At 53.9% G+C, this 19,806-nt stretch overlaps 1 protein-coding gene across 7 annotated transcripts in view; it reads right to left on the reverse strand.

The window, feature by feature from the left end:
• Nucleotides 1-19,806, reverse strand: part of TCF3 (transcription factor 3) — a 39,537-nt gene that overhangs the window by 921 nt on the left and 18,810 nt on the right. Inside the window, exons 4-19 of one of the 7 annotated variants that reach the window (XM_087816601.1) lie at nucleotides 19,139-19,212; nucleotides 18,813-18,891; nucleotides 16,054-16,121; nucleotides 14,735-14,867; nucleotides 13,660-13,709; nucleotides 12,079-12,181; nucleotides 11,826-11,995; nucleotides 11,606-11,735; nucleotides 11,026-11,084; nucleotides 10,825-10,903; nucleotides 9,897-9,970; nucleotides 9,339-9,500; nucleotides 9,133-9,256; nucleotides 2,986-3,121; nucleotides 2,587-2,822; nucleotides 335-455 (exon numbers count right to left, since the gene is read on the reverse strand). In XM_087816601.1, coding sequence (XP_087672727.1) covers nucleotides 415-455; nucleotides 2,587-2,822; nucleotides 2,986-3,121; nucleotides 9,133-9,256; nucleotides 9,339-9,500; nucleotides 9,897-9,970; nucleotides 10,825-10,903; nucleotides 11,026-11,084; nucleotides 11,606-11,735; nucleotides 11,826-11,995; nucleotides 12,079-12,181; nucleotides 13,660-13,709; nucleotides 14,735-14,867; nucleotides 16,054-16,121; nucleotides 18,813-18,891; nucleotides 19,139-19,212 — 1,718 coding nt within the window. In that variant the 3' untranslated portion in view covers nucleotides 335-414. Of the gene's footprint in view, nucleotides 1-228; nucleotides 456-503; nucleotides 1,941-2,586; nucleotides 2,823-2,985; nucleotides 3,122-9,132; nucleotides 9,257-9,338; nucleotides 9,501-9,896; nucleotides 9,971-10,824; nucleotides 10,904-11,025; nucleotides 11,085-11,605; nucleotides 11,736-11,825; nucleotides 11,996-12,078; nucleotides 12,182-13,659; nucleotides 13,710-14,734; nucleotides 14,868-16,053; nucleotides 16,122-18,812; nucleotides 18,892-19,138; nucleotides 19,213-19,806 lie in introns of those variants that run through there. The other 6 variants (XM_087816595.1, XM_087816596.1, XM_087816598.1 and 3 more) reach the window with 6 other exon arrangements.

The following is a 19,806-nucleotide window of genomic DNA, read 5'->3' on the forward strand; positions in this document are numbered from 1 at the left end:
ACATGTGTGGCTGCCTCCATTTCTTGACTTGTCCTCCCGTTCCCTGAGAAGGCTGCGCTGGGCTGGGGGGATTGTAAATTGTAAAGAACAGATTGGGTGTTCTGGGGGACAACAGAGTTTGAGACATGGACAGAGCCCAGGAGCTAGTGCACACTGTCTCCAGTGAAGCACCATTGGCATGCAGGTGGGAAGGGGTTAAGGGTGGGGACTCCTGGCCTGGGCGCCTACCTCGCACCTGCTGCTCCAGGCCCAGGATGACCTGCACGGCCTGCTGCAGGATGAGCAGTTTGGTCTGTGCCTTGTCCGACTTGAGGTGCATCTGGCACATGCGCCCCAGCTCCCGGAAGGCCTCGTTAATGTCCCGCACACGCACCCGCTCCCGCGCGTTATTGGCCATACGCCTCTCCCGGTCCCTCAGGTCTTTCTCCTCCAGGGACAGCACCTCCTCCGTACTGCTGGGTCACAGCACCAGGGCCTCTGTTAGTTATGTGCGGGGGCAAGGGGGCAGCTGAACAGTGGGCAGGTGGATGAGCAGGACCAGGGTTGTGGAGAGGACACCCATTGGCTGCATGTGCATGTGTGTGACAGCAGCACTGCAGGGGGTAGGTCTGTGGCTTGTGTTTGTGGGTGGGCACCATAGCGTAAGTGCGTGTACCTGGTGTGTGCATGCTCATGTCCATGAAAATGTATTCCTGGACTGGAAACCATAGGCTGTATGCCTATCTGTGACCAGTTCTAGGCAAGGCTATGCGTGTGTGATCATGTTCAAGGGACATGACCAAGGCCTAACTGTTCCAAGGACGTTTCGTAGGAATGGAGGTGGACCTTGATTTCCATCTATTCCTTGTCCATCCCACATGCCCCAGGACTGACCAGGAAGGCAAGGGAGGCCTGGTGCCCCTCCTGGGATGATGACCTTTCCCATTCAGAGCAGTCACCTGCTGGGTGAGGGAGGGCTGGGCCTGCCTGGCTTGACCAGCTAGGTGGGAGGGGCTGAGACTGCCTCAGTAGGCAAAGGTCTGGGGGAGACTCTGGGGCTAGGAAATGGTCTAGGACACACATACCCACAAGGAACCAACCACCTCACGCCCTCTAAGACTCCCACACTGGACTCTGGCTGCCCTGATAGCTGGGCCTGGGGTGTTCACCGTGAACCCTGCCCACAGGCCAGACTCTGGGATGGGAGCCTTAGCTCCCTGGACCTGTGGCTTCCACTCTTAGGTTTTCAGTGGGGGCTCCACTTTATGGAGCACTGTGTGTGCTGGGCACTGAATTGAGCCTGTTGCCCACACAAGAATCTGGAATGGGAGCTCAGGTATCTGCCCACCTGGTGGTCCACACCCAGCCCAGGCCCTAGTAGCTGTGAGGCCGTGTGGCTTTGGATAAGTGACCTCATTCTGTGCCTGTTTCTTTCTAGGTAGGACGGGGGCTAAATGAAATCAGGACACCTGCTACATTCAGCTGTGGCAATAAAATGAAGACAAATGAAGGCCTGGCATGTGGCATGTGCCCGAGATGCAAGAACCTGGACCCTGTTCCTGTGCTGGGGGGCCTGTTGCCCTCACCCTGCCTGCTGGCCCCGGAGCCCAGGACAAGCGCGCAGACCAAACTGACAGCCAGGCCCAGAGGCTGGTGCTCCTCGGTCCCCTTTCATCCCTCAAGTCTCCACAGGGGGCATTGGGAGAAGAAAGGGCCTGAGGTCACTGCTAGCCATCCTGTGCTCGGGCAGCAAGTGCGAGGTAAGGAGGGGCTGCCGGTAGAAGCAGAGATGGACAGGCCGGTTGGAGGAAGAGCGCAAGAGTCAGAGAGCAGAGAGGTGGACACAGGGAACACAGCATGACACGGCATGACGCCCACACCAAGTGCAGATGCGGAAACCTGAGAGCTGAGGGGACAGTGCAGGATGGGCCAGAGCCCCAGCTCCAGTACAAGCGACAGTGCTGCAGGAGAAAAAGGGTTAATGGGTGCGCAGGAGGGGGAGGAGTTAAGGAAGCAGCTGGGTGGGGGGAGGGATTCACCTGGGATAGGGACAGGGTGGGGGCAGGGCAATTTCCATATCCTCACCCAGCCCTGGGAAAGGGGGTTAAACCCCACCTGCAGATGGGGTTTGATGGGGTCCCACGAGGTGTCTGCTTAGAGTGACAACGATGGCCTCTGGGCCCAAGGGGACACTGGCCACTGCTGGCCAGGCTCTGGGGCTTTCCTGAGATGGAAGGGCCAGGGTGGCAGGGGTCCCTAGGGTCCAGGATACAGTTTTGAGCCAAAATGCCCAGGTCTGTAGGACTAGGGGTCCAGAGCCTCATCCTCCCACTCCAGAGGGAGACACTAGGGCAGGGCTAGGCAAAAGGCAGCTGGTTCAAGGTGGGAGGACAGTGTGTGTGGGGGGGCCCAGAGGGGCAGGTGAGGCAGTGACGGGGAAGATGATGGTCACTGCAGGTGCAGGGGTGTGGTCACTGCAAGGAGGAGGTCATTATGAGAGGCCAGTCACTGCAGGGGGGGCAGTCACTGCAGGAGAGGTGGGCTCCAGGAGGGGGAAGGAGAGAGCGCGGGCAGAGGCGACGGGAGGGGAGCGGCGCCCCCACTGACCTCGCACCTGCTGCTCCAGGTTCAGGATGACCGACACGGCCTGGTGCAGGATGAGCAGTTTGGTCTGGGGCTTCTCACTGTTGAGGTGCAGCTGGCACATGCGCCCCAGCTCCTTAAAGGCCTCATTGATGTCTCGGACCCGCAGCCGCTCTCTCGCGTTATTGGCCACCCGGCGCTCCTTCTCCCGCTCAGCCTTCTGCTCTGGGGGGAGAAGGTCGTCCTCGTCCTCCTCTGGGCTACGGGGGTGGGAGGGGCCGGGGGGCCAGAGGGAGACAGTGAGATGGGGAACAGGCGCAGGGCCCGCCGGATGCCTCGCGGTGTGAGCGCCGCTGGTGTGAGCACTGTGTGCATATGCTTGAGTCCTGATGGGTGGGGCAGGGGCCGAGGAGGGGCTGGCACCTGGTCCGGATCCGGGGGGCCTTCAGCTCCTTCTTCTCTTCCTCTGAGTTGTCAGCCACCGATACATTCTCCTCATCCTCTTTCTCTTCCCGCTTGATCTCACTGGTACCTGAGGCGGTGCCCCTGTGACCAAGTCCTGTAAGGGGTTGGGGGTTAAGGTACTGCCACCTCCAGGGCCACTCTGCAAATCCCCTTTGACCCTCTTGTGAGGGGTGAGAGCTCTTCTGGCCTTCATTTGCAAAGGTAGGGAAAAACCACCTACCTTACACCCCGCACAGGAACCTAATTACAAAGTTCTGAAATGGAAAAGTTGAAACCTTTAGAAGGAAATGCATGGGAGTTTCAGTGTGGCCTAGAGGCAGAGAAATAATTCGTGAAACACTAAAGAGCTGTTCTCAAAAAAGGAACTGATAAATTTGTACTATAACTGAGAATTTCTGATCACTAGGATACCAAAGAAAGTAAGATATGCCACAAGATAGAAGATACTCGTTATGTATAAATCAACAAAGGCTGTATTTCCACAATATGTAAAGGACTCCTACAATCATTGAGAAAACGACAGACTACTCAACAGGGAAACAGGCAAAGCACAGAGCAGGTATTTCGTAGAACCAAAAACGGACGTGGCTATGTGGAAATCTGCATTATTACATCAAGAAATTTAGAAATTTTGCCCGCCCACCATGGCTCAGTGGTTGGGCGTCAACCCATGGACCAGGAGGTGACAGTTTGATTCCCAGGGGAGGCACGTGCCCAGGTGGTGGGCTCGATCCCCAGTGGGGGCATGCAGGAGGCAGCCAATCAGTGACTTTCTCTCGTCATTGATGTTTCTGTCTCTCTCTCCCTCTCTCTGAAATGAAAGAAAAAAAAAAAAATTTTAAATAAAGAAGTTAAGAAATGTCAAATGAGGCCCTGGTTGGATAGCTCAATTAGTTAGAACATTGTCCTGATATGCCAAGGCTTCAGGTCCTGATCCCTGGTCAGGGCATATACAAGAATCAACCAATGAATACATAAATAAGTGGAACAAATCGATGCTTCTGTCTTTCCCTCCCTCTCTCTAAAAATCAAAATAAAACAGAAAATTTCAAATGAGGACTATGAGCTACATGCCACACCCATTAAGTCAACTGAATGGAGAGACCTGACAATTCTAAGTATTGCTTATGACAGTATGTCGTTATGACCACTTTGCAAACAACTGGGTGTTATATGGAATAGGTGGTGTACCCGGAAATTCCACACTTGGAACCACACCTGAGAATTCTTGCACACATGCACCAGGAGACATATTCCAGAAAGCACCTGATGGAAGCAGAGTGGGAAGTGACCTATCGTCCTAGGTAGGGCCTGGGCCTGTCCTCAGGCACTTGTAGGGTGGCAGACCTCATACTCAAAGTGAGCAAGCAAACAGATGCAGAGGAACATTGGTAGGATGTTTATTTTTCAAGTACAAAAACCATGTAAACAGAATACATGGTTTCAGAGGAAACAGTTACACTGAACGCAGCTATACTGAGGTACAAATGGCAAAATGCCAGCCACAGGAAATAGCCCAGGGTTCTTCAATGGATGAGCCATAGAGAAGGGAAGGGGGAAGAATCTGGATAAAAGCTCAGGGTTCCCCCTCAGCAATGTTAACACTGGGGCCAGGTCATTCTCTGTGGGGCAGTCCAGGTCATTCTCTGCGGGCTGGTGAGAAGTATCCTTGGCCCCCACCCACCCAATGCTAGGAGCACCCCTAGTCGTGAGGACCACAGATGTTCCCAGACACTGCCCAATGCCCCGTGGGTGAGACTCTGGGTATGGAGTAACAAAATTAAGACATGAAAGCACTGACTTTTTCCTAAAAGCCAGGTTGGCTTTTGGGGGTGGGGCAGGATGGGGAAGGTCCCTAGGCAGGCATGAGGGTGCCTGCTCTAATTTGGGTTGCATGGTGGGTTCCCAGGGTGCTTGGAACATTAGGCAGTCTTGTCACATACCAGTATCACATTAGTGTCACATGATGTGTATTTTTCACAAGTCTGATACAAGGGTGGGGTAGGTGGAGGTCAGGATTGGCCATTGCCTGGTGGGGAGTCCCTGGACCTTTGCTGGGCCTCGATCTCCCCTGCTATAGCATCATCAGCGTTAACTGATCCTGGGTCTGGCCATAAGACCCAGGTCCCCGATCCCTGGCAGGTGCTTGTGAGCCCTGCCACAGTCCTCCCCACCAAGTGGACAGCTGTCCTCCTCACCAAGGGCATCCCCTCACTGGCCCCAGCACCTTCAAACATGTTACCTCTTTAGTCTTTTTTTTTAAATTTTTTTTTTTTTAAATATATCTTTATTGATTTCAGAGAGGGGGAGAGAGAGACAGAAACATCAATGATAAGAGAGTCATTGATTGGCTGCCTCCTGCATGCCCCTGACCGGGGATTGAGCCCGCAACCCAGGCATGTGCCCTGACCAGGAATCTAACCCCAATCACCTGGATCCTAGGTCGATGCTCAACCATTGAGCCACACCCAGCCGGGCACCTCTTTAGTCTTAAGCCCTCTAGACCTTGTCCCCTCCCACTTCTGCTCTCTGGACAGTAATGCTCCCGGACTCCACTGGTACTGCCCCTGCCCAGGTCCCTCTGACCCCTAGTCAGTGTAGCCTGAGTCCTCACTTTGGTGTCTGACACAGTCCAACCTCCTCTGCCTCCCTTGGCTGCCTTCCCCATCTGGCCTGATGTTCAGGCCTAGGCTCTGCTCTGTCTAAACACTGCCTATCACCTCATCTAGGCTCTTACTTTTGAACTCCATCATGTGTGATGACACCTAGGCCTCACCCTGAACTCCAGACCCAAATCCTATCATCACCTCCACATCAGCAAGTCCTGTTGGCTCTGCCTTCAGAATATCCAAAATCCACCTATTGCACCCTGGCCAGGCCCCAGCATCTGCCCCCACTACCCATCCTGGAACAGAGCAGTACTCTCTACCCCGGTCCCTGGCTCCCACCATTGTCCCTTTAGTCTGTCCTCCCAGCAGCAGCCACCAAAGGGCACCAGTGAGCACTTGAGATCCTGCCTTAGCCTTTCCCTAGCCTGTCCTCCCCAAAGCCACCAGAGGGCACCCCAGTCTGGTCCTGTCCCTCTTCTGCCCATAGCCCTCGGATCCAATCTCCCTCAGGGTAAAAGCCCAACACTTTTGTGTGGCCTACACGGCCCCACATGACCTTCCCCTGTACCCTCCCTGCCCTCACCTTCTCCCTCTCCCCTCAGTCACTCTGCTCCAGGCTTGGTCCTGTTGCAGGTTCTTTGCACAGGTTCCCCCTCTTCCCCTGCTTTTGCTCTTCCCTGGCTCTGCTCCTATGTCACAACCCTGCCACCCTCCCCTCACTATCTTTAAAACTACAACCCAGCCCTGGCTGGTATAGCTCAGTTGGTTGGGCATCATCCCATGCACCAAAAGGATGCTGGTTCAACTCCCAGTCAAGGGCATGTGCCCGGGTTTCGGGCTTAATCTTCAGTGGGGGGCAGGCGGGAGGAAGCCGATTGGTGTTTGGCTCTCATGTCAGTCGATCGATTGATCAATCCTTCCTTCGCTTCTCTCCACCCCCCATCCTCCCTCTCTAAAAATCAATAAAATTCTGTCCTTCGAACCTGGGCACAGCTATGGCTAATTTGTAAAGGGTTGTGGTTCAGGTCCCACCTTGTCTGCAGGAGCGAGAGCTGGTCCCAGACCAACCTTGGGTCTGGGAAATTTGTCTTGAACAGCTGCAGGGGTACAGCAGCCTGACTTCTGAGTGCAGGCCTGAATTTCCCAGGAGGCCCCAGAGCCAGTGCATCTGGTGGACAGCTTCAGACCATGTCAAAACATCACCCAACCACCTCCACAACGACACTGAAGGGGAGACTCAGTGGGCACCTGAGCCTGCTTAAGGAAGTCCTGCTCTGTGGGGAGGGCCCCTGCACAGCTGATCATCATCCACAGTGGTACGTGGTGGCAGCCAATCATTTCATTGGATTGGCCTGGGGGGTAAATCCCTCCCATTGATGTGCTAACAGCAATCAAGGCTCAACTACAACAGGAGGGTCTACACAGTCCACAGGAGGAGGGGTTGCACAACTGGAGTGCCCAGCTTGGGTGATCAGGGAGGCTGTGCCACTGTACCCCTACAGGATACCTACACTTCAACAGGTCACTCTACCAAACCTGGGATAAAAAGCAGCTCTACTTAATACAAAGAAACAAACACAGAAAGGCAGCAAAAATGGGGAGACAAAGAAACATGTAGCAAATAAAAGAACAGAAGAACTCTCCAGAAAAAAAAGTAAATGAAATGGAAACAAGCAAACTACCAGATACAAAGGTCAAAACAATGGTTATAAGGATGCTCACAGATCTTTGTGAGAACTTCAAGGAACTTAGTGAGAACATCAACAACATAAAGGAACAGTCAGAAATGAAGGATACACTAACTGAAGTGAACAATAATTTACAGGGAATCAACAACAGAGTAGAGGATGCCGAGAATCAAAGCAGCCTTTTGGAATATGAGGAAGCAAAAAACACCCAATCAGAACAGCTAAAAGAAAAAAGAATCCAAAAAAACGAAGACAGTTGAAGGAGCCTCTGGGACAACTTCAACCATACCAACATTCACATCATGGGGATGCCAGAAGGAGAAGACAGAGATCAAGAACTTGAAAACCTATTTGAAAAATTAATGACAGGAAACTTCCCTAACTTGGTGAAGGAAACAGATATGAAAGTCCAGGAAGCACTGAGAATCCTAAACAAGAGGAACACAAAGAGGCCCACACCAAGACACATAATTAAAATGCAAACGGTTAAAGACAAAGAATCTTAAAAGCAGCAAGAGAAAAGCAGTTAGTTACCTATGAGGGAGCTTCCATAAGACTGTCGGCTGATTTCTCAACAGAAACTTTGCAGGTCAGAAGGGATTGGCAAAAATATTCAGAGATGAAAAGCAAGAACCTATACCCAAGGTAACTCTACTTAGTAAAACCATATAGAATCAAAGGACATAAAGAGCTTCCCAGACAAGGGAAATCTAAAGTTGATCACTACGGAACTAGTATGGTATGAAATGTTAACGGGTCTTCCTTCAGAAGAAGGGGGGGAAAAAGGGTAAAAAAATATGAATAAAATAGCAATAAATACATTTCTATCAACAAAATGAATCTTTAAAAACAAATGAAGAAGCAGAACAGAGACAGACTCATAAACGTCAAGAACATTTTGACAGTTGCCAGATGGGGGGAGTTGGGGGTTAAGGTGAAAAAGGTGAAGGGATTAAGAAGTACAAACTGGTTGTTACAGAACAGTCACAGGAAATAGTCAATAATATTGTAATATCTATGTATGGGGTCAGGTGGCTACTACCTAGATTTATCGGGATGATCACTTAGTAAGCTATATAATGTCTAATCACTGGGGTGTACACCTGACTAATATAATATTGTATGGCAACTGTAATTGAAAATTAAAACTAATTTAAATTAAAAATAAAATTTTTGAAGTAAAAAAAAAAAATTTTTTAAAAAACAAAAAACAATCCACACCTGCCCTCCCCACTTTCTCGTACCCATCTGTCTGCTCCCCCCTCCCTGGGGTGGTTGGGGGGTGGCTCTTCCTGTTGGACTTCCTGTTTTATTCCCCAGAGCCTAGAGAAACACCAGGCACACACTTGGCACTGAATACATGCCTGTTGGGTGAGTTCAGTTCATTAACTGATGGATGAGTAAATAAGACAGGGGCCTTGATGACTGCAGCATCACCTGCACCAATGCCAAGACCAGAGACGGTTGGGCTCCATCTTGCTTCTAGAAGGAGCTGAGCGGTGACTTTGTCAGCCTTTCTAGGACTCCAGGTGCCTGTGACAATAACCACACCTCCCTGGCCTCCACCCATGCTGACAGGGCTTCCCTAGTTGCCACTGTGCCTCAGTTTCCTCAGTTTCCTCAAGCTCTAGCCAAGCAGTGAGCAAACACTCAGCCCAGTCTGGCTGTTTAGTCTGTCACAGACCCTCTCTGTCATCCCTGTTTTGCAGAGGAAGTGATGCCCAGTGACTGAACCCCAGAGAAGGAGCCAGAGCACAAGTTACTCTGAGGTGCTGGCTGCCCTGTCCAGGCATGATGCTGGAACTTACCACTGTAGGAGTCAGGTGGCCGCGAGAGGTCAGGGAGGGTGGTCGGCTGGTTGGGGAGGGCCACATGGTTGTGCATAAGGCTGCCACTGGCCGAGAGGCTGTCCTCTGAGTGGCTGCCTCCAACCTGTGGAACAGGAGTGGGTGAGTCAGCACTGGTCAGGCTCCCACCAACCACCTGCCTGGCCCCTTCCTTGCCCAGCACTCACCAAGCTGGTGTGCCGCCCGCCCAGAGGCATGACAGGGCTGGCAAAGCTCGAGGCCAGTGTTCCATGGCTGGGCAGTAACCCATGAATGTCCCCCGAGGTACCCACGGCGTGGCTGCGGAGCACATGGATGGCCTCATCCAGGTGGTCTTCCATCTTGTTCTGCTGTAAGCATGGGCAGGTGAGTGGCCTGACTTCCAGTACCCCCACCTAGACCAGTGTGGTGTGGCCTGAAACGTGCCTGTATGTGCCACGGAGATAGTGCTGGACCTTATTCCCAACAAATTAACTACAAAGTTCATTCTTGTCAAAAGGGCATCTAAGTCCTAATGTAAATTCCACTGGTCACATGAGAACTAATGGCTCTTATGGGACTCAGTTTCAAAGTCACATGAAACATGGCCACAGTAGACATGCTGAGCCATCCCCCATGGGCTCCCTCCCCTGCACCAGGAATAGGCATCTCTGTGCCTATCCACATGCATCCGGAGTCTGTCCACAAACCCCTCCCACCCCCAGGATGCTCCCACAAGGGCACACCCAGACACGTAGGAAGCTCACCAGGCTATGGAGACCCCCATCATAGTTGGGCGATAAGGCACCGGGGGCTCCTGCTCGGGGCCACTGTGATGTTCCTGGAAAGGGTAGGAGAAACACGAATTGGGGTGGGGAGAGGAACTGAAGCAGGGTATTGGTGCAGCCTGACCCAGAGAGGGAGTGAGGAAGGAGGGAAGAAAGAATTTGGAAGGCAGGGGAGAGAAAACTAAGTTCTCTATGATACCCAGGCTGGCCACACGGGAGTGCCCACATCCAGAGCTATTCTGGGCCATGAGTCCAGCCAGGTCTAGGCAGTAAGCAAACACTCACGGTTGTGCATCTCCTAGCCTCAGTTTCCCCATATGCAGAACCAAGAACCCCTCCTCCCACACAAGGAAGTTTGCTGGCTCAGAGGCACACAGTAGGTGCCCCAGAGGTCGGCTCCTCCCAGTCCTACTGCACCACACAGGTCTTCCAGAAATCTCTGCTCTCACTCCTTCACACCCTCCTCCCTGATGCTCCCAGGTACATCCTTGTAGGAAGTGGGGAACAGAAAGACCTGACCCCTTTGGCAGAGCAAGCATGGGGCATACAATTGGTGCCTAACTAGTATCTGCTGGGTGGACAAACACCCAGGTGAGTGTCTCAGGTTGGCTGCTCTGGTTCTGGGTGCCCCTGCCCTGGTCCTAACTGAATTCCTTGTGCCCCTCATGCTCATAAGCACAACCTGCTGGGTACTGCCTCCTGGCCTTTGCTTGTGTTGTGACCTAAGAATCCTGGCTTAGAAGTTTCCTCCTGGAAGCCTCCCTGGATCCTCATAAGAACATAAACTTCAAGGCAGGTGGAGTTAAGGCCAGTTCCCTAACCCATGGTGCAGACTGACCCCTTCCCACCTGCTCTAGATTGAAGGCAGCAGATGCAGCAACCCCCCACCCCCCAACCCTGTACAGACCTGCCAGCCCCTGTGGGGAACCCACTGGGGTCGAGGGACTAGACGAGAAGTTATTGCTTGAGTGATCTGGAGAGTAAATCTGCAATGGGGATGAGGACAGGGCCACCAGATAGCCAGTCAGAGGCTGGCCTCTCACAGTCACGGCCCAGCCACCCTTGGTACCCCCACCCACCCCACCCCACCCCCTGCCCTGAGCCTCACCGAGGCCAGCGCCTTCCCAAGGGCGTCCCCAGAACTGCCAGCTGTGGTCCCTCGGGAGCCTGTGGGTGCACAGAGGTAAGACCCAACCTCAGGGATTTGGTGCCCCCAGTACCTGGGCTTAGCTTGGATGCCCCAGATGACGGGGAGTTCCCTTCTATACTCAGCTACTGGGCATGGATGCCCAAGCCCAGGACTGGACAGCCCCTAATTCTGGCCTGGTTTCTGCCTGATGTCTCGCCACCTGCCTCCATGGAGGGTCTGGGGACAGGCAGACCATGGGTCCTGGAGTGAAAGATTCCCCAATCTGAGCCACAGTTTCCCCAAATGTAAAGTGGGGGAATCCACTCCTTGAAGAGCCATTTTTTTCTTTTTTGTGTGTGTAGGGTTTAAAATGTAAGTATCATTAAAAACATAGCAACATAGCACAAAAGGCAAGAGAGAGTTAAATAGAAAGGATTTCTAGGTAATAAGCCATTTTCAAATATCAGGAATGGGGCCACGGGGCCAAGGAGCCCCTGAGCTGATCCCAGGAGAGGGAGGACATTGTTAATAGCAAGGAGCACATCAGAGGGGACCATACCCATGAGGCTGTCGGCCCCACTGACGGGGGGCGTGTGGCTGGCAACACTGCCATAGGTGGCTGTGGGGGCTGAGAAAGTGGACACAGCTGGGAGCCCACCATTCACCTCTGCACTGTGCAGTTGGTAGCCCTGTGGTGGGATGGGGTTAAAGGGGGGTGAGATGGGGTCGGAGGGGGTGCTACCCAAATGCACGCCCCCACCCCATCCCAAGGGGCCTACCATGCGCTCGTGCTGGTGCAGGCTGCCAAACCCACCGCCACTACCACTGCCCACGGAACTGCCGCCACCTGGCGGGAGGGGGAGGGGGGATGAGCTCCCACCCAGCATGGGCCCGAAGCCCGCCTGGCCTGCAGGGCTCCAGAGCTCGGTCGAGGGGTGCAGGCTGCCATCTGCAGAGAAGGGGAAGATAGTGAAATGGCAGGCAGAGGGACCCAGGACCTGTCCCAGTCATCTTGGGTGAGCCCCCACATACCTGCCATATAGAAGGGAGCTGGGTAGGTGCTGCTGGGGGTCTTGGCAGATGGGTAGGGGGTGGTGTCCCTGCCATAGTCATCACCTGAGCTGGGTGGGTACACCTGTGGGCAGGTAGATGCGTACTGTCAGGTAGGAGGGGCAGGACTAACTCATTCCCTCTAGCTCTTGGCTGGCCCCTTCCCCAGTCCTGTCCTCCAGCTGGACAGCAGTCTACCCCACCACCCCATTTCTCTAAGCTGGACCTCTTGCACAGAATTCCTTTTCCCTCCTTAATCCAGCAAACTCCTTTTGATCCACTAAAGCTCAACTGTGGTGCCCCCAGCCCTTCCTTCTTCCTTGTTCCCTCAGTGCTGAAACGTGCCTTGGCCTCAGCCCTGAATATGCAAGACCCGGAGGCCTCAGAGACAGGGCCCTGAACTAATATTCCACCCAGGGTACCCCAGAGCAGAGAGATAGCAAAGTCTTGTAGGATCACTGCCAACTCTGATCTGTGCGCACTGCCTGGAACTGAGGCAGGGCGCAGGAGAAAGTGCTGGGATCAACTGGTACTGTCTGCCCCAACACTACAGTAGAACAAAGGGGGCTCTCAGCTCTAGGAAACTGGGGTGCGGATTTAGGTGAGGAAAATGGGGAGTTGATGACATTGTAAATGACACCAGGAGTCAAGTCTTAAGACTGTGTGAGCCTGCCTGGCCGGGCGTGGCTCAGCGGTTGAGCATCGACCTAGGATCCAGGCGATCGGGGTTCGATTCCCGGACAGGGCACATGCCCGGGTTGCGGGCTCGATCAATGACTCTCTCATCATTGATGTTTCTATCTCTCTCTCCCTCTCCTTTCCTCTCTATGAAATCAATAGATATATTTAAAAAAAAAAAAAGACTGTGTGAGCCTGACTGCACCTCCTAGCTGTGGAATGTCAACTTTTGACACTAACTCCCGAGTCTATGGCCTAGAGTTGGCTGGGTCAGCCTGTGGAGGCTCTGCCTGACTCCCTGGGCCCAGGGGCTCCTGAAGGCTGCTACAGAGCCAAACTCAGAAAACAGGCAAATTGCCTTTTCTTCCCGAGATTAAATCTCAAGTGTCCCAGGACCATCTGTTGGGCCTGGTACCCTGCCAACCTCCAAACAGCAGGCTGGGGATACAAGGTGGCTCAAACCTGGGTGGACAGGGTACGGGGGGGACCTACTAACTGGCTGCCAGGGTGCTCCCACCTGCTCCCCCTCCCAGGACCCACACCCTTTCTAAGACATCACAGGACATGATTTCTTAAAGCAAGAAAGATTGAGACTAGATCCCAGAAAGAACTTCCCAAACTCCCTGGGAGGTAGTCTCTGGTCAGAGCTGAGGTCTTGAGGCAAAAGCCCAGCTGACTGGCCAATCTAGCTGGGGATTTTGCCTCAGGACCCACATGCCCACACTGAGGAGGTGATGTGGATCTACGTGTTCCTGGCTGCCGCAGCACACACAGCCTAGTGTTTCCAATGATGCATTGTGTGGCCTCCAGCAGGAACGGACCCCAAGCCTGGAGGGCAAGAGAGGCATGTGGTCTGTGGGGTCCCTGCTCCATCCCACAACTCACCGAGGATGGAAGACCTGGCGGCACCTTCCGGACTTTCTTGGGCTGCGTGTCTATTAGGAGTAAAAGGAGTGAGCTGCCACATTGAGCCTGGCTCCTGTTCCACCCAGTGTCCTTCAAGGCCCAGGGACATGCGTATCACTGGGGGGTATCAGGAGACAGCCTACCCCTGCACCTTGGAGAGGAGACCCTTGAGCTTCCTTTTAATTTAAATAAGGGTTTGGGTTTATGTGTAGGGGGACTGACAATATGCAAGAATCATGGGGGGGTCTGCAGCAAGGAGTCCTGGAAATGGGGAGTCAATGGATACTTGAGCCAGGGCCCTGCTCCAAAGTCCCCCATTCTGTCCCCACCCCAACTCCCACAGTTGATCTTCTTTATTCACAGATCACAGACTTGCAAATCTGCTGAAGTTACTTCCCCCAAATCATATGTGCAGTTTGTTAGAGGCCACTCACAGTCAGGCACAGAGTAGGGAAACCTGGGTGGACACCTTACATGTGCCCACTGAGGGGGAACCAGGTGGCACTCTGCCTTCTAGTTCCAGCTCACACTATAAACCAGGGTCCTTTTCTCGAGATCTATCAAGAGCCCTAATTTACATGCTTTTTGTGGGATGTTTTGCTGCTTAAAATACTTCCCATGCGTGCAATTGTGCCATGGTGCTGGCTAGTGTCTCTGAGAGCAGAAACTGGGACATGAAAAATATGTGTTAGATCAGCTATATTCAGGCCTGAGTTACAGCACAGCTAGCCAGTTCTGTGCTAACGAATCAAAGATTTATGTGAATAAGGCGTCTTTAGACAGAAACACATGTGACACAAAGTTATGTATTGATCGATTGACCAGAGACTGAAAGGAATGTATCCTTGCATTTCCCCAGGAGCAAGGAATAGGTGTTCATGGTGACTTGATAGGACAGAACCTCTACAAATAACAAGAATCTACTGTTTCTTTCTTGGTTTACCACCCATCCTTCTATCCATATGATCATCCCAGTCTGGCCAAGGCCTAGGGGACTGATCCCCTCCCTGCCCCCACCTCAGGGCCCACCAGCCCTGCTGGCAGCCCCACTCACCTAGGCCGCTGTCCGCCGCTCTCCGTCGAGCATGGCTGGGGTAGGAAGAGTAATACTGGGATCCACTCTTAATGCCTGAGGGGGACAGTGGCCCAGGGCTGCTGAGGGCCAGCTCACTGGGCAGGAAGCCAGCCTAGGAAGGGGGATGAAGGTCATCAACAGGCACTAGGCTGGTGTCTAGCACCCAACCCGGCCATCCAAGGGATGACAGTGACCCTTGCTTGAGACATTTCTCTCCTGACAGCTCAGCATTACTTTTAAGAAAAACAGTTGCCAGCAAATCTGAAAAGAGACTGTGTTCCAGGATGCAGAAGGTGCAAACATATGCATCTGGGCATCAGTGAAATCTGGTTTAATTTGTGCATGTCTTTTTTTAAAGGTAGACGGTTTAATTCTGCAGCGTTTAAAATGAGTTTTCTACCCTTGGGAGTAAGAGTGACTGAGGTTTGAGGCTCCATGTGAGTGGCTGCTCTGTCTGATCTTTCCCATCTGTAAAATGGGCATGTCGGCTCAGGGGGAGTCCTGGGGAACAATGGGCCTTATGGGCTCTGCCTTTGGCACAGGGCCTGGTACACAGTTGGTGCTCAATAGCCAGGACTGCTGCCACTCTGGGTCAGGCCTGGTATGTACACAAGTGGTGTCACCTGGGATAAGGCACAGCTGCACCCTGAGATTCAGGAGGCATAGGAGGGGACAGGAACGAAACCCTTAGGTGTGTGTGTGGGAGGATGCCCAAGGGGTGACCTGAACAGGAGGCCACATGGGACCACTGTGGCCAGTCAGTGCTGTCAGCTGGGGTGGGCATGAGTGAGTTTTGCCTGGGCTGGGTGCCCGTGGGGGGGGGGAGGGGCTCCCTGGTGGCCACCGCACAGGGGCAGGGCCCCAAGGCTGCTGGGCTGGCCTGTTTTTCTGTGTGCACTCAGGGGTGGGCAGGTGTCTCTCTGAGCCCCTCCAGCTATGAACAGTGGCCCCCAGGTTGGGGGGCCATGGGGCTGTGGCCTCCCCTGCCTTCCCCTTCCCTCATCCACTCCTGGCCAGCTCAGGCTGCCCTGGGACCCAGTCCTATTTTAGCTGCTGCTGGAATAATGACCAGCATTTGGTTCAGCGAGGGACTGTTGTGCAGTTCAGGGGAAGAAACTGTTACCAATCTCTTTAAAATTTTAAAAGGTGGGAGGAAAAGGGGTGGGTGGAGCGGTGACTGTAGCCTCCACTGGGTCCCCTTCACACTCTGGCCAGTCCCTGCTCACCTGCGATGCCCTTCCAGCCTGAAGAAGGGCATCGCATAGACATGCATGCCCACCCCATAGACATGGTCTCACCTGAGTCAAGCCCCCAACACCTGCATCTCTCCCGAAGGCAGTATATGCACTCCGCTCGCCACCCTTGCCTGGAGAGGGGGAAAATGAGTCACTCAGAGCCAACCCCAGGGAGGTCGCATCCCAAGCACCAGGCTCATGCCTGCATACAGCAGAGGTTCCACAAGTGCACAACACTGGGAGAACCAAGGTGGGATGCTGGTCTCCCCACTGGCCTGATAGACAAGTGAAGATGTGGCCAAATATCATTCCTTTCCTGATGACCCACGGAGGTTTATGGAAGTTCACCAACCTGCACCCCCCGCCCCACCGGTTTCTGAAGTGGGTCAGTGCCGAGCTCAGACCCCTCTGCCCTCTGAATCTCATCTCCTCTGTGCAAGGTCATGAGATGTCGACTCCCCAGGGTGCTGGGCTCCCAGGGGCAGGATGGGGGGGTGGTGGTAGTGGTGCCTTGTGTGTGTGAGGTTTAGTGCCCAGGTCCCTGCCAGGGGTTAGTTTATGACATCCCTGGGAATGCTGACTGAAGTGACTTGGTGAAAAGGGGCCCTCTACTGTGTGGGCAGGTGACAACTTGGGTTGCAGGAACACTGCTTGCCTGACAGCCACCAGTGTGGACACTGTACAGATGACTGGATCCAGCCTTGCCTGAACCAGGTGGCTGGATCAATCAACAGCTGAGACATTTAAGTTTGTTTCTGCCTTAAATTGCGTGCCAATCTCAACATGAGTGAGGAATAAGAATGCTCAGCCGATTAATTCTAATTATTCTCCAACTACTAGGGGAAAGATCTCGTTTTCTTTACTTTAAAAGTACAATTTCAACTAGACTCCTAGAACAAAGGCTGCCGGGGTACAGAGAGGGGCCATGCTTCCCACCCACACCCCTAGTGCCCCCTCAGGGCAGGTGACATTGGGTCATCTTAGGCATGAGTAAACAGACCTGGCAGTTAAGAGGCCCAGCCTCAATGCAGTGAATGAATGGGGGGGGGAATGCCAGTGCTTCTTTCCTCCCAGGGTGGGTGTGGGAGCAAAGATGGCAGGCCCAGGGAGGGTTTTAGGCTCTGCCTGGGGAAGCAGCTTCACCTCCCAGACCCTTGGCTCTCCCTGCTCGTCAGGGCTGCCACGGCTTAGGCTCTGCATAGAGCAAGTGCCAAATATAGGTTTCCGATGAGGTGAGGTGAGGGAGGTAGGAGAAGCTGAGGCTCTGGGAGAAGACCCTGTTGGGGCCATGAGCCCCATTGGCATACATCAGACACCTAATCTAAGTGCTGGACCTGGGCTATATCAGGGCATGAGGGCGGGAAAAGAACAAATAGCAGAGAGTAAAACTACCAGGATCTCATAGGGAGCCAGACTGGGCTGGAGGCTGCATAAGAACAAACTGGACTGACTCCTTGGGGAGCTGGGCCCTCACCACCCACCATCCTGCCATGGCTGCCACCAGGCCTGTAAGCCACACCAACCCCTTCCAGCCTGGTCCAGGGGTGAGAAACTGGCCCAGGGATACCAAGGCTGCACCAACCTCCCTCCCCACTGGGCCTGGCCTGGGCCACAGCTGGCCCAGCCACAGACCTAGAACGCTGGCCCTGCTGACCAGGCTCAGTGTGGGAACTGCTTGCACCAGGAAGAGGCGGGAGGAAGGAACAGCAGAAGGGAACAGCTGCAGGTGCAGAGGCCACCCTGGGCCACGTGGGCTGGGCCTTATTTCCTGGTCTGGGAAATGGGAGCAGACTCTAGCTGTGCAAAGTGGGTGCATGGATGCTGTCCCCCTGCTACGATTCCTCAGGCCACACTAGCCTTTTCAGCCCTACTGTGCACCTAGCAAGCAACACATGACCCATGGGGTCTGGCAGGTGCTGTCCCCTCAGGGTTCAGCACAAAGGCCTCTAGGCTCAGTTTCCCCACCAACTGGTCAGTCACATCAAGGGTCCCACAGTCCACACATCCACCCCCCCAGCAGCCACCTTAGCCTATAAACTGCTAACAATGGTATTGAGATGAGTAGATTCCATGTGGCTTTTGTGTGAAGGATGCTGTCTCAGGACCCCCCAGGCAGTGAACGAAAACCCCACTTATAGTCCAAGCTCCGAGGTGGGAGCTGACTCAGGGCAATAGCATCCAACCCTCCAGAGAAGATAGTTTTATAGTCATCCCAAGGCTTCCTCAGAACTGGAAAGGGGGTGCCAGAGCTCAGCAGGGCACATGCCATGGTCCCCTAGCGAGAGGGATGGCACAGAGAACAATCAAGGCCAACAGTCCCAGTGGACGGAGCCCTGGCCAGCCTGTGACCAGCCACAGACTCCTGGACAGGTCCCTTCTGGCTAGGTCTCTGCTCATCTGCAAGATAAGGGGGCAGAGGTGCCTGTGGGACCTAGAACTCTGGGCAAGGCCTCATTACCCAGTACGAGAAAGGTTCTGTGAACATCCCTATCGCATGGGTGAGGAAGGCAAGGCCAGAGAGGGGATGGCCTCAACCAGGCCTAGTGAGTGAAACTCAAGCATAGGCTCATCGAGCCCTGATTCTCATAGTCAGCAAGAGCAGGCTCCAACCGCCTGAGTCACCAGGATGTCCAAGTCCACTTCCTGGTGGGGACTTGGCCAGCCCCCACTGACCTGGGGGTGGAGCGGGGTCAAGGCCATATCTACCTGCACCCTCTGCTCCAGGTTAACATCCCTAAAGTGTTACCACTAAGTGCACTCACAACGCCCCAAGGACCCTATGTGGGTGTTGAGGGAAGGGGCTGTGCTCCAAGGACACTCACCTCCAAGCCCTGGTCCCAGGAATGTAGACGAAGAGAGGCTGCCATGGGACTCGCTGAAGTGAGCGCTTTCACTGTAGGTCTGCAGAGAGACAGGTGGGCATGAGGGGTGTTGGCGCACCCCATTTTACAGCTGGGGAAACAGGCTTGGGAGGTAGGTATGCTTATAAGTACCTGAGTCACAACTTTAACCAACATAACTAAGCCCAAAGTCCCTGCAGACTAGGTTGGTGCCCGACCTTCCCCCCTATGAGACTTAGTTTCCTTATATGCCCCTCTCCCCTGGAAAAGGGAAACCCAGGGTCTCAGGCCCGGCAGCAGCTTCTCACCCGGCTGGGGTCGAAGGAGGAGCTGTTCTGGTCGCCAGTGCCCCAGGAGCCTGAGCTGGGCCGGTCATCCAGACCTGCAGGACAGGAAGAGAGAGGGTCACCCTTACCCCTGCCCAGCTCTAAAGTCAGCTCTAGCTCTCTTCCTCATCACCCCAGGGGAGAGCCCTCATTCAACTCAGCATGGTTTCTGGGCCCATCCCAATCCAAATGGGCCCTGGAGCCTATCCAGCCTCACCCAACTCTAGCTCTGCCTGTACTGACACCACTGTGAGTGGCAAGTGCCCCAGACACCCAGGCACTTAGCATATTTCCAAGTCTGTAGCTCAATAAACAATTGCACCAGCTGTCACTGCTGGCAAACTCCTACCCATTCATCAAAACCCTATCCACCATGCCTACCCTGAGGAGAGCCCTCACTCACACTGAGCATCCTTCCCCTAGCCTAAGGCCCCTCCCTCTGGCCCAGCCCTAAGCACACTGGCTAGGGCGTCTTGGGTCAGGCTCATTCTCTCCTGACGCTGTGAGAAAGGCTCACAAAGGCATAAGCAAACGGGTCATGAGTGATCAGCTTGGATCTTAGGAAAGTGCGAATCTCCCCTTGCCCATCCCTGCCAATTTAGGAGGTGGGCATCCCTTTGTTGAAGTAGCAGCAGCTGCCACTGACTACC

Source organism: Miniopterus natalensis, chromosome 4, assembly GCF_054644295.1.
Source record: "Miniopterus natalensis isolate mMinNat1 chromosome 4, mMinNat1.hap1, whole genome shotgun sequence".
Classification (NCBI taxonomy): Eukaryota; Metazoa; Chordata; class Mammalia; order Chiroptera; family Miniopteridae; genus Miniopterus; species Miniopterus natalensis.